This window comes from Prunus persica, chromosome G5 (genome assembly GCF_000346465.2).
Source record: "Prunus persica cultivar Lovell chromosome G5, Prunus_persica_NCBIv2, whole genome shotgun sequence".
Taxonomy (NCBI): Eukaryota; Viridiplantae; Streptophyta; class Magnoliopsida; order Rosales; family Rosaceae; genus Prunus; species Prunus persica.
In genome coordinates this window covers 16,823,132-16,838,613 of record NC_034013.1, presented here as the reverse complement: position 1 = coordinate 16,838,613, position 15,482 = coordinate 16,823,132, and the positions used below count along the sequence as shown (strand labels likewise).

Genomic DNA, 15,482 nt, shown 5'->3' with positions numbered 1-15,482 from the left:
TACGGCTAATTTTGGAGAAAGCAAGTGATGAAAAAACATTCCTGACATTGGATGGTGCTATAAGAAAAGCATTTGTTCTTCTCTTACTTGGGGCGTGGGAATTGTGATTCACTCTTTGATGTAGTTTGGTTTATGAACAACTTTCTCTTTTGCTCTTATCACCTTAATATGTGATCACTTTGAATTATACATTATTTGGTACTGTTTTTATTAACGTATGCGAGTATGTTGGAATTTTTATGAGATACTACAATTATGATAATGGGTTATATGAAAAAAAATCTTGTCATATGAATCTTACCAAAAAAAAAATTTGTGTCATTTGAATCTCAATTTCCATTAAAATTATCAAAGTTTTTTTTAATTTTTTTTATTTATAAATAGTCTGATCTGATGTTATCTGAAACATCACCAAACACAGTATAACTTAGTCAGATTATTTATCCGGAACAGCTTCAAACGCCTTATAATATTATGGATAAATAGTCAGTACTCTCCGGAACAGATTAATACTATCCGACGGAAATTAGTCAGTACAGTCCGACGTACCAAACGAGCCCTTAAAGTAGGTGAAGGTCCCACCATGCCAACTCAGCAGCCCTATATTTATAGTATAGTATTGTACACGCACGCACAGTGCACGTGGTACACAACACAGTCTCTCACGAGTCACAGACTCACAGCCTACCTTCCCCTCTCTGTCTCAACGTCTCTCCAGAGTCCAACAAGACTACCAACCCAACAACAACAACAACAACAACATCGACTACCCCCTTTATATTCATCGCTCTTCGGCGGACTTTCCCACGCTTTCTCACATTTTCTTTCCCCCTTTATATATCTCCACGCCTAACCTTCTCTCCCTCTAAACGCTCCCCCCTTCTCTCTCTCTGTTTCTCCAAAACAAAGATTTAAACATGGCTTTAGCTACCCAGCCCACCACCAACCTCCTCCAAAATCCCTTCCTTTCCTCTAAACCCCAAACAAGACCCCAACTATCCAGCGCCGTCCCTTGCCCAAGAAGCCGTCGTTCTAGCTCAGTCCAATGCTCTGTCGCCGTCGCACCCTCCGCAGCCGCCAAGGCTTCCAAGGAGTACCGCCTCAAGTCGGTCAAGGCCAGGCAGATCATTGACAGCAGAGGCAATCCCACGGTGGAGGTTGACCTGATCACCGACGATCTGTACCGATCGGCCGTCCCCAGTGGCGCCTCCACTGGAATCTACGAGGCCTTGGAGCTCAGAGATGGAGACAAGGCCGTTTATGGAGGCAAAGGTGTGCTCAATGCTGTCAAAAACATCAATGAGATTTTGGGACCCAAGCTCGTTGGCATCGATGTCAGGTTAGTTTTATTTCATCCTTATTGTTTTTACTCATTTTTAAAGTTAATGTATTTCTGATAATAGTTTAGCAAAATAGATGTTAGAAAGACTTGATTAATTTGAGCATGTTATGGAAAATTGTATTTGAGTTTTAGGCATCAAATGGCACGGCGGAGCTAGTTTTACTTCAAACTTTACTACTTGTGAGCTTTTTGGTTTTGAAATTATCAATGACAAAAATGTGTTATTATGAAATGCTATTACTTGATAACTACTTAGTTCGCTGGTATGGCTGTGATCAAGCTTACTGTAAAGCTGTAACATAATATGATGTTACAATTTGCCCAATTAACACATGATTTCCCTGCCCTTCTTTTAACTTGTCATCAGTTCTTGTTCGCCTTGATGTTAATTATTAAGTTTTCTGTGAATTGTATGTTGTTTTGTACATGTTTGCTGTATGCTGGTTATGAACTTCTGACATTTTTCCCTTTTTTTTTATTTTTTATTTTATCAAGAAATCAAAATGATGTTGATGCCGTTATGTTGGAAATTGATGGAACCCCAAACAAGTCAAAACTGGGGGCCAATGCCATATTGGGAGTATCTCTGAGTGTGTGTAGAGCAGGTGCAGGAGCAAAGGGAGTGCCATTGTACAAGCACATCCAACAAGTGTCTGGAACAAAAGAGCTCGTTATGCCCGTCCCAGCCTTTAATGTGATCAATGGAGGCAGCCATGCTGGAAATAATTTGGCCATGCAAGAATTTATGATCTTGCCTGTAGGTGCAACCTCATTTGCAGAGGCACTTCGTATGGGTAGTGAAGGTTAGCAAGATTTGTTATTCATTTTCCGCACATATGGTTTAGTTACGTGAAGTGTCTAGTGGTTATATGGACCAGAAATTCTTTAGCATGTTTCCACCATTTTTTGCACAGTAACTCATAACTGTTGTGCATTGCTTGAAACAGTTTATCATATACTCAAGGGAATTATCAAGGCAAAATATGGACAGGATGCTTGCAATGTTGGAGATGAAGGGGGATTTGCTCCCAATGTACAGGATAACAGGGAGGGACTGGTTTTGCTCATTGATGCTATTGAAAAGGCTGGTTACACAGGAAAGGTAGGACGTTATTCATCTTTTGCAAATTAAATTAGAGTAATGTGTTATGTGAACTCACAACAATGTTAATGATGCAGATCAAAATTGGAATGGATGTTGCGGCTTCAGAGTTTCTCACTAAAGAGGGGAACTACGATCTCAACTTTAAGAGACAACCAAATGATGGGGCCCATGTGCTTTCACCTCCAAACCTTGGCGAGCTGTACAAGGAGTTTATAAAAGATTTCCCCATTGTGTCCATTGAAGATCCGTTTGACCAAGATGATTGGAGCTCGTGGGCTTCACTTCAATCTTCAGTTGATATCCAACTTGTAGGAGATGACTTGTTGGTCACAAATCCAAAGAAAATTGCTGAAGCCATTCAGAGGAAGGCATGCAATGGCCTACTTTTGAAGGCAAGCAACTTTAACTGTTTTGGTTTTTTTCTTTTCCGTGCAATGGTAACAACCATTTGTGCTGATGAACTTGGTTGAGCTTATTTTCTTCCTCTGAATTGCAGGTTAACCAGATTGGCACCATAACTGAATCTATTCAGGCAGCACTAGACGCAAAAGCTGCAGGTTGGGGTGTGATGGTCAGCCACCGGAGCGGGGAAACTGAGGATAACTTTATTGCTGATCTTTCTGTTGGATTGGCTAGTGGACAGGTTTGTTAGTTATTTTCTGTAACTATGCTCTCTATCATTTCATTTTATTGGTGCCATGAAGTTGAATTTTGCATTTTCTTCTGTATAGATAAAGACAGGAGCTCCCTGCCGAAGTGAGCGGTTGGCCAAGTATAATCAGGTAAAGTGGAACTTTTCCTACTACCCCAACACCACCCACTTATAAGTTATAACTTGCTTTCTCAAACGTGGTCAAATCATTAAAAAGTCAAAGCGGCTGAAATAATCTGTTTATTTGTTGTGTTCTGATTTGCTTGCAGCTTCTGCGTATTGAAGAGGAGCTTGGTAATGTGCGTTATGCTGGTGAAGCTTTCAGATCACCCTAAGGGAAGAAATAGACAACCGCATTTATCAAGTTATCCAAGCCTCCACCCAGTTTAGATTTTTGGGTAAATCTACATAAATTTTTGATAGAGCTTATAAAATTAGGTGTCATTTGAATAGTTCCGTGTGCTGAATTTGGGCATAAGACACCAGGCATCTTCTCTTCAATAGAAACATTTGTTAGTCAATAAAGATGTTGGTGGTCTCAATCAAATCATCTTCAAGAGTTTGTAGGGAACTGGTCAAATGCGACTGGTATCCAGTTCAACTTTGTAATTCTTGTGTGGCATTGTAATGTAACGTATTATTCAATAATTATTGTGTACTATATTATATTCCACCTTGTTTTTCAATTTTTCAATCAGGGCGTGTTTTTCTAAAAAGCATTCTCCATTGAAATTGTGGTGTAACATGAACTTCTTACATAAGCCATGCATGCCGGTAAACACAAAAAGATAGGACAATAATTGCCAAACAAAATCGTTGGGTGCATTTATAATTAACATTGTAGCTATTGCAACCACCGTAACTTTCCTGAGTTAATGAAGAAGGCCACACAAGCAAGGAAGGTCACTCGTCCGGATGACTTAACTTGATCATAAACTTGATATCATAACCCAACGACAAGCTCCATTTTTCTTTCAATTCACTTGATGATAAACTGCAGGCTCGAGCGCCATAGTTACCTCTTTGCTTAGGCTTATGTAGTCAACCACAATGGAATGTTTTCTCTCTTAAGGTCCAAAGCTGGAGCAAACACAAAGAACCATGGGGCTCATTTAGTAATCGTCACTAATGATCGATGAGGGTTAAACTTGAATAGTCGGGCCTGTGTAATTTCCCGGGCGCATATAGAGATTATCTGGTTCTGTCTCAGCAAGCCATGCATACTCCTCTTCTTTACCATCCTCTATCTTAATTCCGTTACCAGTAGCTACAGTGCTTAGCAGACAACTATAATTATCAGTTTTCATCTTTTTCTTTCCTTGTAATGCAAACAAGTTCACGAAGGAAAGAAAACTCTAACTAGAAACCAAAGTTACTTACCAAAGGCAGTATATGGGTAATCACGGTAGTAGGTACATTTTCTGCCTGCATCTTCTCTGTAAGGGGGAGTGAGAATGTCAAGGACAGCACAAGGAGTGACTGCAGTAAAATAATGCAGATTCCCCCCATTCCTAGGATACAAAACTGATGTCCCACATGGAGCTGTTAAAACCTTGTCAACTGCCAGCTTTGCCAATCTCACTGTATTGGATGGAAACTTCATCAGTTCTCCCATATTTTAACCCTCAAAATATGAAAATTATGAGCATAGAACATGGGCCAATTCATAAGGGCATGACTCTTACGACCTCTCTGGTAGTATCTCAGTCATGAATCTAGCCTTTTAAAATCACTAAAATGGCCTTTTTTATTGGATTAAATGATATAATCATCTGAATAATTTCATTACCTACAATATTTTCTTAATAATTAAAGAACAACAGAAAAGATAGTAGAAACTTTGATCATAAAATAAATACTAAGAAAAAAAATCTTTGAACAGTGTGAGTGAAGCCCAAGAAACTACAGGAACAGCAATACGAAGTGTAACTGTGCCATTTACAAGCTGAAAACTACATGAAAAACCAGACCTGGAAAGTAATTTGGTCCCTTGCTTTCCTGGGCAGGCTCGACCCAATCATAAGCTCTCACATGCAAAGAGCCATAGAGAACTTTGCTAAAAACAGTCATCCCAGGATGGTCATGAAGTGGAATGACTGAGGAGGTAGGAAAACAGAATATACACATCTGCATAAAATCATTTATTTAAATCCGTGAGTATAAATTTCAGAAAGCTTTGAATGTAACAACAATCTAAATTCCTTTTTGATTGATAAATTATATGAATGGTGGTCCCAATGGTCATGTTATGGAGAATTACAACAAATAGATTCTTTTCATCAATGAAAAGACACACAAATGAATATAATGTCAAAAATTCATTAAAGGATCCATCTTTTTTTGTTTCTCACAGTACCAAATACTGTAAATAAGAAACTCAAAGGAAAACATAAATAAAATTTTGATTTGGGAATGGAACAGAGAAGATGGTAGAGCTTACAGTAAAAGTATATTTCTTTTTTGCTAAATGCTTACCGTAAAACTATCACATTCATATATATCCAAGTATGTTATTGGTTGAGTCCATCGAGCAACTCTATTTAGTTGTTCAAGTCCAAAAAATCCATGGCCTCGATCGTCATCCAGATTTTCCTCTTTAAGACCAACATCAGCTGGAGACATTGTGTCTGTGAATTCCAACCAATATCAGAAAAATAAAGGCAAGATACTGTGACATGGTGTATCCTAACTATAAAAATGATGAATCATATATGAGTATCTTGGTCTTCTAGCTATTAGGAAGGAACTGAAACTGTCATCACCTTTCTTAGTTAAGGCCTCAAGATCTGATATTTCGTGTTTGGACACGTTTTAAGCAGGAATCAATTATTGTGCAAAAAAGACAAATATTATTAACCAAATTTATGTATGTGACAAACAATAGGACAAAAGCAAAGACATCATTATGACTTAACCAATAATGAGACATTCCTCATATAAAAGTTCAACCAAGCTGCTTCCACATACCAGAGGCCATGGAAATCTATATCAGAAGTAGCATGGTCTCTAGCCATTACTATCAATAAGCAACAAAGCCCTATCAGCCAAGTTTATATCCTCAAGAAAAGGAAAAACCATCAAAACTTGGACACAAATGGCACAAGGGAAAGAAATATGATTCTTCATCCAACTGGTTTTTCACCTTGACGAGCAATCCGGTAATTAAGTTAGCATTTTGGGTAAAGTCTTTCTCTTTAGAGCACACATCATACTAGAGTAACAATGCATGTTATGAATCTAAACCCAATTTGCAGACAAACCTTAATTGCTTCAAGTTTCACATATTTCCTGCTAACCTAGTCCACTGCTAAATTATATGACAATGTAGGATATTCCATTAGAATTTAGAACCAAGACCAAGTAGAGTTACAAAATCAATATATTCTAGAAATTTAACGAAACCCCCTAAATATATCGCTCAATTCTCAATTACACCACCAAAACGGGCAAACTCAATTTGAGTTTCGACATAATTTGCAAAACCAATATGCAAAATTGAGCCAAACTTTGGTTACACACTTCACATATAATATTAAACGAAACCATGTAATTATATATATATATATATATATATTTTAAAGACGAGAGAAATACCCAGAACAGAACAAAGCTTGTTGATTGCTGCAGAAGAAGGGGGAGGAGACCCCGACGGCGTGAACATGTTTTGACAGAGTTCGTAGAGAGCTTGAACTTTGGAGCTCTTCCTCGCCATGCTTGTTTGGCTTCGAAACGCACTAAAATTGGCTCTGTTTTGTAAAAGCATCTGCAACTTATCAGATGCTTTTTGAAATTTCGGAAACATTCTGGTAGCCACCGACAAATTAGAAAAACAAAAAATATTTTTGGAGTGAAAAATTTAGGGCCTTTCTTCAGTTGTGAGTTCCTCTACCAAAAAAAACAAAAAGCAGACAGGAGACAGATTAAACTTGACGTGGCAGAATGCCGTGGATCCACGTGTCCGCTCTGTTCTCCTAAATATTTCCACTTTCAAAATTCAACTCCAATTTTCCCAGACTTTTCAAAGTGCGCCATTTTACAGAGCCACTCAGAGAATGGAAGGCAGTGAAAGCGAGGCAGTGTTCGATTCGCTGAACGTTAATCCGCAGCTGTTTATCAACGAGGTCTTCAACCTCGTCGATGATTTGGTCGATGACGCTTGCAATCATTTCCACCAGTAACTCTCTCTTTCTCTTTCTCTCTCTGAAAACCTAATTCAGCAGCTGCTTATGGCATTTTTATTTTTCTGATGATTTCCTCCAGACAAGCATCAACCTCCCTGAAGATCGAGGGCACTGACAGAACCCAAGATTTATCCAAGGTATAAATTTCACTCGTTGCTCTTTTTTTTCTTGTTTTGCCTAATTTGTTAGCATTTCAATTCATTCCATAATTCGAGGGCTTGTTCCTTTATACAAATTTCTCGAATTGATGTGTTTGTTTGTGAACGCATTCTTTCTTTTGGGGTTTGGTCCATATTATTAGTAAACTTGAATTTTAGCTTTTTTAAACTTTGAATTCTCTTGGTGCTTGACACATTGCATCGGATGATTTTCATAAGGTCAAATGAAACAAACGCATTTCACCATGGATTTAAACAAAATTGTTTGAGGATTATATTTGTCTCATTCTAACTAATAGGAGATGCAATCTTTTTTATAAAAAAATTTCTTGTTGGGTCTGGTCAGTTATTTATCTGTTTTTCTATGTAGGGTATTAATGTTATCCGCAAAAAGGTTCAATCAGATATTGATAAGCGGCTAGCTATGTGGGAGCAGCACTGCCATAACCACTTTTTTCAAGTTCCTGAGGGGTTCATGCTGCCCAAAAGTGTAGGTTTTTTTTTATCCCACTTATTTGATGCTTTCAAGTCAGTTTTATCCACACTCCTATTGTGAGAGAAAATAATTGGTTTATAGGAATTGCAATGTGGAGTGTGTACATTGGAAGTAATACTTTTCCATTCCATAAACCTTGTATAATTCAATAACTAAAGAAAATTACTTTCTAGGATGAATCACCTGTCGAAACTTCTATATGTCAAAATGCAATCTGTGACCCAGACTTGGATGCCCAGTTGGATTTATTAAGGAACAACCTTACTAAGGTAATTACTATATACTAGAAGTAGCAAGGATCTCTTGTCTGCATAAAATTGTGATTTCCTTCATTTCCTGTTTGACATCTATTTTAACAAAACCGTTTACAGGTTGGTCAGGAGTCTGCTGCGCTGAACCGAGAGCTCCAATCATTAGAACGACAGTCTGCGTCTAACGATCATATTTCTGCCCTCGATGAGATTTCACTACTATATGACCAAAACTCTTATCATGAGATGTTCCAAGGTAACTAACTAAATACTCCTGCCAAATATGTTCAAACTTAGTGTGCTTTAGCATCCGTTTTAACTCATAATACTAGAAGACATGGATTTAGCTTTATGAAGGTTTTTCTTCTAATATATTAGGTGATTAGACCTTGTTCTGATGTTAAACCTCAGCTCAAGGCAGAGATGTCTTATAGTTTTTTAGCCTGTCCTGTAGTTTTAGTAACTTTCTGGCTGCTAGGTCCCTAAAAGTGCAAAAGTTACAATCATATTTGTTCTGCAGGACAACTTGTATTTAGTAATCTGCTACTTTTACCATTTCTTGTTTCAAGACTACTGAGTGGGAAAATCCATACATTTACGCGTTCAAGTTGTGTTTGTATTAACTGTTTTAGATCTTGAGTTTCTGTTGCTGTATCTTAAAAGACGAAAAGTTTTAGTAGATTTTTGTTTTATACAGAGATGATGAAGACAGCATCAGAACTTCGGACAAAAATAGGAAAGCTGAAGACCAGAAAGATAGAAGAAACCGAACACAATAAAGCAGATAAGATTTACAACCCACACAGAGATCCATCTATGATGGGTATTGGCAAAGGTAATAGCTATGGAGTATTTTGTTCAACTTTTGGTCTTGCAATTCAAACTTATTTTAGGACGTTGGATTTCCTTGTTTGGTTACAAGATATTCTATTTTGCAGGCTTCTCTGGTGCGAAGTTGGAAGATCTTCAAGAAGTTTTAGTCCATTTGAAAAACAGGTGAACTTGATGTACACTCTATTTTGCAGGCTTCTCTGATGCGGAGTTAGAAGATCTTCGAGAATTTTTAGCCAATATAAAAAACATGTGAAATTTATGTATGATTTTGTCACCCTTGTAGTACACAAGTCATGCCTTTAGGCAGTTGTAAGTATTTCCCCACTCGTCCATGAACTTGAAATGTATTGTTAATGTTTGAGGTATAATCGCCTATCCTATATTATAGCCTGTACTGTACTACATGATATTGCATTGATTTTAGGGAATGGCGCTTTGCTGGCAATGCATTGATTAAATTACTTATAAAGTTTTTTCTTTTTTAGAAATTGCTTGTTCCTTAATAGAGAGGAAAGGTTCATTGGGTTTAAGTTCTTGTTCAAGAGGAGGAAAAATGAGACAGGGTCCCTTAACGTGCTTTAACCTCAAATAAGAGGAGGAAAGCTTGATTATTGGAATAACATAGGACTGTATGTATGTATGCAGTGACATGCATAAAGTAAATGTTGAACACGACGCAACAGGAAAACTGTTGAAATTTGATTGACAAACAAAAGAAGTAACAGTGTTGTTAAGAACTTTCTTTGCTGCTATGGATCGCAGTTAGTAAGGACGGTTCATTTGTCCTTGTTTCTGAATGCACTTTACAAAGAATCCAAAATTTTTGGCTCACAGGTCCAAAACCTAACACATCAGAAATTATTTCCCATACTAGAGGAGGAGCAGCAACATCAACAACACATCATCATCATCATCAGGAGATTTTTGGGTGGCTTCAAACCGTTGATATAGATATGCTCATTCGTCATTCATGTCCACCTCCCCCATTGCATTTCAAATTAATGCATCTGGGCTTCAACTTACGCCCGATGTGATAAAATTTGAACGTTTCCACGCGTTCAGTAGCATCAATGAAGTATGAGATCAATGAGTCATACTACATAGGATCTCCAGTTGTGGATTTTGTTGGTGTTTACAGGATAACCCAAAACTAGAGTTCGAAGACACAAAAAACAGAGCAATGCCAACTATATGTTAAATAACAATTGTTGCCTTGCCTATTTAGAGATTTACAAACAGCTTGATAATTAGAAGTTGTGCTCTTTCAATATGTGTGATATGATATTAAACAACCATGACCACTTGAGTCGCGACAACCACTTGAGCCGTGACAATCACGATCACTTGAGTCGTGCAATCTCCCGACACAATGAGAAGGTTTGAAAATTTAAAACTTTAAAACAAGATCAAAAGAAGGAAAGCAAACCAAAAACAATAGCATCCATAACATTTAATCACAAAGAAACACACAACAAACCCGTTTGCTTAATTTGGTTGCTCAGAAGAAACAAGGAAAAGAATAAATGTTGTATCACATGGATATCCCAGAAAACTAAAGAATTTGACTTGTTTGACTTGAACAATACCAACTACCCAACTTATCAACCATTAATGCTTAGGAAATTAATGTCCATTTATTATTTACTCTTCTTACTTAGGTAAACTTAACAAAGAAAAAGGAAAGGAAAGATTTTTGTTGAAATTGGACATAACATACATAAATGAAGGAATCCAAGAATATATTTGCTCGTTGTAGAGGTGGGACCCAAGTAGGAAACTCCTTGGTGCCCAAGCCAATGCCTAGCAGAGAGTGGGAATCTATAATTCATTGGAACAAACAAACTGAAAGAGGTCGTGGTCCTCCTCTCCCTCCAAACAAATTACTGAAATTCATTGGAACTTTAAAAAAAAAAACCTCAAGACACTGTCTCTGAGCAGAGAGCATAGAGAGAGGCTTAGCTTAGCTTTGATATGAAGAAACCAGTACCAGTGTATTACACCACCTCCGTCCTCCTGAAAGCATGCCGAAGTAATCATGTCGTCGGAAAAGCCGATATTCCTCCTCCTCAAATTCAACTTCCAACCCCAACAACTCTTGTTGGTCCTCCATTGCTGAGCAGATTAACGGCTAATAACTATAATGATGGTTCCAACAAGAACCCTATCCCTAACCCCTGCCTCCGTCTGTTTTTCGACATCAAACCACCTGCATACTGGAGGGGCACCCCCCAATTTTCCGATGACTATCTCCAGCAACTACTGCCGCAGGCCTGGTCTCACAACCCCCTCACCACACTCAAGCTCATCTTCAATCTATGTCACCGACGTGGTAAATCTGATGAGCAAGCATTCTACACGGCGGCGTACTGGCTCTACCAATACCACCCCAAGACCCTTGCCTGCAACGTCGTTGCTTTTGCTGCCTCATTTGGCACTTTCCCCGACCTTCTCCAGATTCTGTACCGTACTTTACAAGGCAAAGACCAATTGCCCAGTGCTTGTTTCTACCTACCGATCACACAAGGGATCGAGGGCCGTACTTGGACGAGGAGGAGGAGGGAGAAGATCTTGGCCATGGCAAAAAAGGCTGTTGATAGGTACCAGCTTGACCCCAATTATCGCCTCTTACACGACGCCGTCTCTGATATTTACGCTCTGTGCCTCAAATCTGACATTCAGAGCTTGAAAAATCATAGGATTACTAGTTTTGATGAGCCTGAGTGCTTGGAGATAACCAGGGCGGCAGATTTTTTCCCTCACATCGACTCCTCTTACGATCGAGCCACTCTGCTCTGCGAGAGCATTGCGAAAAAGGTTCTTCCGCAAGGAGGAGGAGGAGTAGAATCGGAGGAGGCCAACGATGATTATGCATACAGAGTCAGGAAGCGGTTGTGGAAGGAGGTTTTGGTGCCATTGAACAAAGCCTTGGCCACCCCGGCTTATACCGGTGGCAACAAATGGGGTTATGATCCTGGTTTCAAGCCAGAGCCCTGCGCGGTTGAGACTTACTTGGAGGACGTCGTCAAAGCCGGTAAGTCCAAGATTAAGGCTGGTGCTCTGCTTCCAAATGAGATCATAGGCTATCTTAAGAGAAGGATGGATAATGAAGATGACGACGTGCATGATCTAATGGCTGCGGCTGATCTTCAGTGGAAGACCATGGTGGAGGACATCTACTCAAAGCAAGGCAAGTTTAAAAAGTGTTTGGTTGTATGTGATGTCGGGTCAAACAACGAAATGTCGGTGGGTTTGGGGCTTCTGCTGTCTCAACTGAGTGAAGAACCATGGAATGGGAAGGTGATCACCTACAATGAGAACCCTCGGCTGGTTTCCATACAAGGCGATGATCTAAAGTCCAAGTACGAGTTTATGACAACAAAACTAGGCCCCTGGGATGTTGAGGTTAATTTTGAAAAAGTGTTTGATTTGATCCTTAAAGTGGCTGTGGATGAGAATTTGAAGCCGGAGCAGATGATCGAGAGGGTGTATGTGTTCACTCCCTCTAGGGGGGTCTATAATAGATGGGAGACTAGTGATTTTGAGGCAATGCAGAGTAAGTTTAAGGAGAAGGGATATGGGGATGTGGTGCCACATATTGTGTATTGGAATATCAGGGCACGCATGTCTGTGCTGGGGATGCCTAATACACAACCAGGCTTAGGCCTCACCATGTTGAGTGGCTTCGTCAACAACAATTTGGTCAATTTCTTCCTGGACAATGGTGGGGATTTTGGCCCTGAACATGCCATGGAAGCTGCCATTTCTGGCCAAGACTATCAGAATCTAGTTATAGTGGACTGATCTATTTCATCATCATGTGATGAAATTGTTTACTTGTCTTAGTTTAATTGTTTCCTATATGGATGATTGATTGAGTAGTTACTTACTAGTTAGTGAAAGTTGATCAAGTTGTCTTAGTTTAAACTGATAATTTCTTTCTAGTTTGACACGGTCATGTTGCTGTAATGTTAATTACTTTAAGATCTAGCAAACTATTCTAGGTCTCGTCATTTTATCATTCGCTGTCCATTGGCCATTCCTGTAAAAAGGGCTTCACACTCAATCCTAGAGTGCCCCAGCAACTTCTTCAACTTGAGTGATGGATAAATTGCCGTATTGATCCAAAAGAATAATCTCATCAAGCACAGCGCCATCTGAGTCGATGAGAAGTGCATTTGGCACAATGAGCTTGCCCCTATGATTTATCAGTCTAGTTTCACGGTTCACCGCCACCCAAAAATCTCCCGATACGCTTCGATTTATGTCAACGGGATGGTGACCAAAGTCGAGAATAATTTCTGATGTGTTAGCCTTTGGCCCAGTGAGCCAAGACTTTTGGATCCTTTTGCCTGCGTATTCAGAAACCAAGACAAACGAGCCATCCATACTAGCAGTCCCAAATGCCAAAGAAAGCCCTCTTAACAAGACTCTCACTTGTTTTGTCTCAGGATCGAACATCATCAACCTTCCCGTTGCATCGTGCCGAGCATTTGCTTCATGGATTTCTCTACAATGCAAGATGCATACAACACTAAGTTTGACATAACAAGGCCGTACAAATTTATTTTTAGTCCAAGTATAGGAATTCTTTCCTGTTGTAACTCTTATAGGGCTTTGTCCATCCTTATACATGTTTTAGAATATTGCTCATAGACGGAAGTGGCTTCTGTGAAATAAACTATGCCGGTTATGGGGTCGATATCCAAACCATTGAGGAATCGGAATGGGATTCCCTAGAGCACGTGAATGACATTCTTCTTTCTTTTCTTTTTTGGTTCAACATGATTTTTTTTTTTTTTTTTTTGGGGGGTGGAATATTAATATTGTTTAGCATGAACCGATTTCATAATCCGTGGGTATGTTATGTTAGGCGAGAAAGAGAAGAAAAGGAGGCTGGGCCAAAAGCGAAAAATCGAAACAACCTCAGCCCTCAGTTTCTTTTTGTGTGTAAGCTTTCAAAGTTGTTTTACATTTTGGGCCTGTAAAGTCCAACAAATGCGCCCATTCAAAAGGTCTTACCCTCTTCACTTCGACTAACCACGTCTTCCTCTCACAGATGTTACTAATATTATTACTCCTTTGGTCAACGACACCTCGGGTAACCGACCACCGCCTCCGAGGGTCGACATCCACCTCTTCCTCCCTTAGCTCCTCGCTCGCTCTCCCACAACGAACCTCCACCATCACCGGTCAGGTATGGGTCTGATTTGGGACTTAGGGTTTGGGAATTAGCACATCACATTTTTGTCTTTTTTTGCTTTATATATATATATATATTTTTTTTTTTAATTTATGCTAAGAGAAAGATGTATGCATATAAATATGTTTGTGGGTGTTTGAAGTGAGTGGAGAAATTTACCTTTCATGGAACAAAACTACGCGTCCTAAAGGACTACTCTTTTTTCTTTTCTTTTTTTCAATTTAGGTTTGAACTTGAGATCTCTGTCAACATTAGAAAGAGAAGTAACATTAAACCAAGACCTAGTTGGTCAAATAATAAGTTTCTATTATTATTTGGGTAGTTTCTCTGTAAATTTGTATTATTATTAGGATTTCAATAGTTGCTATAGCTTTGCATTTTATTTTCTTGATATTAGTTTGAACATTCAACCCCATCTCATAGATAATCTTCTTTAAGTTTCACAATGTAGATGAAGTGGGTTGGCATACAAATTAGGATTTCAATAGTTGCTATAGCTTTGCATTTTATTTTCTTGATATTAGTTTGAACATTCAACCCCATCTCATAGATAATCTTCTTTAAGTTTCACAATGTAGATGAAGTGGGTTGGGAAGCCAGTAAACGTCTAGCCATGGATGATATTCAGTTCATGGTTGTATTATTATTAGGATTTCAATAGTTGCTATAGCTTTGCATTTTATTTTCTTGATATTAGTTTGAACATTCAACCTCATCTCATAGATCATCTTCTTTAAGTTTCACAATGTAGATGAAGTGGGTTGGGAAGCCAGTAAACGTCTAGCCATGGATGATAATCAGTTCATGGTTGTGATGAGTAAGTCATCGGTCACACAAAGCAACACAGTAAGACTTACTCATATGCAACATTAGTTTTATTTTCTTTTTTAAAGTATGATAATTTTCTTTTTGATTTTTATTCTTGCAGATGATACCTAAAAAATCTGTGCAAAAGATTCAACTTGACAAACTTTGTACAAGTTGCGAACCTTTTTTCTCTCCACCTGTTAATGTAACAAAAAATTTGAGTAATATAAGATTTGGCATGTTCACCCTTAGAATCAATAGAAAAATATGCCCGGGTGAATGGGGGAATAAAAAGTGGCAAGTAGAAATTAAAAGTGCATTAACACGTCCGTGTAGAACAACTATAGGTAGAGAGTGGCTCATGTTTGCAAGAAAGAACCAACTTATAGTTGGTGACTGTCGTTTTCAGGGTCCTCCTCCCAACTACTCTTCACCGGAGGGAAGGACCCTAAAACG

General features: G+C 38.8%; 5 protein-coding genes across 7 annotated transcripts; 3 read left to right on the top strand and 2 right to left on the bottom strand.

Moving 5' to 3' along the window:
- On the top strand, window positions 665-3,793 carry LOC18777455 (enolase 1, chloroplastic). Its single transcript, XM_007209897.2, has 7 exons — window positions 665-1,339; window positions 1,838-2,145; window positions 2,290-2,444; window positions 2,522-2,839; window positions 2,944-3,090; window positions 3,179-3,229; window positions 3,369-3,793. The coding sequence occupies exons 1-7, from the start codon at window positions 918-920 to the stop codon at window positions 3,432-3,434; spliced, it is 1,467 nt and encodes a 488-aa protein (XP_007209959.1). The 5' UTR covers window positions 665-917; the 3' UTR covers window positions 3,435-3,793.
- Window positions 3,835-6,993, bottom strand: LOC18777821 (plant cysteine oxidase 3). Of its 3 annotated transcripts, none has more exons than XM_007210584.2 (5): window positions 6,694-6,987; window positions 5,575-5,726; window positions 5,070-5,226; window positions 4,480-4,680; window positions 3,835-4,366 (listed from the first exon to the last, which is right to left on the bottom strand). In XM_007210584.2, the coding sequence occupies exons 1-5, from the start codon at window positions 6,899-6,901 to the stop codon at window positions 4,242-4,244; spliced, it is 843 nt and encodes a 280-aa protein (XP_007210646.2). In that variant the 5' UTR covers window positions 6,902-6,987; the 3' UTR covers window positions 3,835-4,241. The 3 variants fall into 3 exon arrangements, with proteins under 3 accessions (XP_007210646.2, XP_020419239.1, XP_020419240.1); XM_020563650.1 differs by having other exon boundaries at window positions 4,274-4,386; window positions 6,694-6,993; XM_020563651.1 differs by having other exon boundaries at window positions 4,274-4,374; window positions 6,694-6,993.
- Window positions 7,057-9,482, top strand: LOC18775871 (protein MIS12 homolog). The gene is made up of 7 exons (XM_020563652.1): window positions 7,057-7,273; window positions 7,360-7,417; window positions 7,809-7,928; window positions 8,108-8,203; window positions 8,306-8,441; window positions 8,883-9,020; window positions 9,124-9,482. The coding sequence occupies exons 1-7, from the start codon at window positions 7,152-7,154 to the stop codon at window positions 9,183-9,185; spliced, it is 732 nt and encodes a 243-aa protein (XP_020419241.1). The 5' UTR covers window positions 7,057-7,151; the 3' UTR covers window positions 9,186-9,482.
- LOC18776935 lies at window positions 10,991-12,820 on the top strand. The gene has a single exon (XM_007208933.1). The coding sequence runs from the start codon at window positions 10,991-10,993 to the stop codon at window positions 12,818-12,820; it is 1,830 nt and encodes a 609-aa protein (XP_007208995.1).
- On the bottom strand, window positions 13,085-14,203 carry LOC18777083 (protein STRICTOSIDINE SYNTHASE-LIKE 12). Its single transcript, XM_020564798.1, has 3 exons — window positions 14,039-14,203; window positions 13,633-13,752; window positions 13,085-13,462 (listed from the first exon to the last, which is right to left on the bottom strand). Exons 1-3 carry the CDS (start codon window positions 14,201-14,203, stop codon window positions 13,085-13,087), a joined length of 663 nt encoding a protein of 220 aa, XP_020420387.1.

Excerpts from the sequence above, each read along its gene's own strand:
- LOC18777455 (XM_007209897.2), top strand. The coding sequence starts at position 918 with ATGGCTTTAGCTACCCAGCCCACCACCAACCTCCTCCAAAATCCCTTC. Across the intron at positions 1,340-1,837 it reads CTCGTTGGCATCGATGTCAG|AAATCAAAATGATGTTGATG; the intron begins GTTAGTTTTATT and ends TATTTTATCAAG. Across the intron at positions 3,230-3,368 it reads GGTTGGCCAAGTATAATCAG|CTTCTGCGTATTGAAGAGGA; the intron begins GTAAAGTGGAAC and ends ATTTGCTTGCAG.
- LOC18777821 (XM_007210584.2), bottom strand. The coding sequence starts at position 6,901 with ATGTTTCCGAAATTTCAAAAAGCATCTGATAAGTTGCAGATGCTTTTA. Across the intron at positions 5,727-6,693 it reads CAAGCTTTGTTCTGTTCTGG|ACACAATGTCTCCAGCTGAT; the intron begins GTATTTCTCTCG and ends TGGAATTCACAG. Across the intron at positions 4,367-4,479 it reads TTACCCATATACTGCCTTTG|CTACTGGTAACGGAATTAAG; the intron begins GTAAGTAACTTT and ends TAAGCACTGTAG.
- LOC18775871 (XM_020563652.1), top strand. The coding sequence starts at position 7,152 with ATGGAAGGCAGTGAAAGCGAGGCAGTGTTCGATTCGCTGAACGTTAAT. Across the intron at positions 8,204-8,305 it reads TAAGGAACAACCTTACTAAG|GTTGGTCAGGAGTCTGCTGC; the intron begins GTAATTACTATA and ends AACCGTTTACAG. Across the intron at positions 9,021-9,123 it reads TATGATGGGTATTGGCAAAG|GCTTCTCTGGTGCGAAGTTG; the intron begins GTAATAGCTATG and ends TCTATTTTGCAG.
- LOC18776935 (XM_007208933.1), top strand. The coding sequence starts at position 10,991 with ATGAAGAAACCAGTACCAGTGTATTACACCACCTCCGTCCTCCTGAAA.
- LOC18777083 (XM_020564798.1), bottom strand. The coding sequence starts at position 14,203 with ATGGTGGAGGTTCGTTGTGGGAGAGCGAGCGAGGAGCTAAGGGAGGAA. Across the intron at positions 13,753-14,038 it reads GGTTAGTCGAAGTGAAGAGG|GGAATCCCATTCCGATTCCT; the intron begins GTAAGACCTTTT and ends CACGTGCTCTAG. Across the intron at positions 13,463-13,632 it reads CATGTATAAGGATGGACAAA|ACAAAACAAGTGAGAGTCTT; the intron begins GCCCTATAAGAG and ends TTCGATCCTGAG.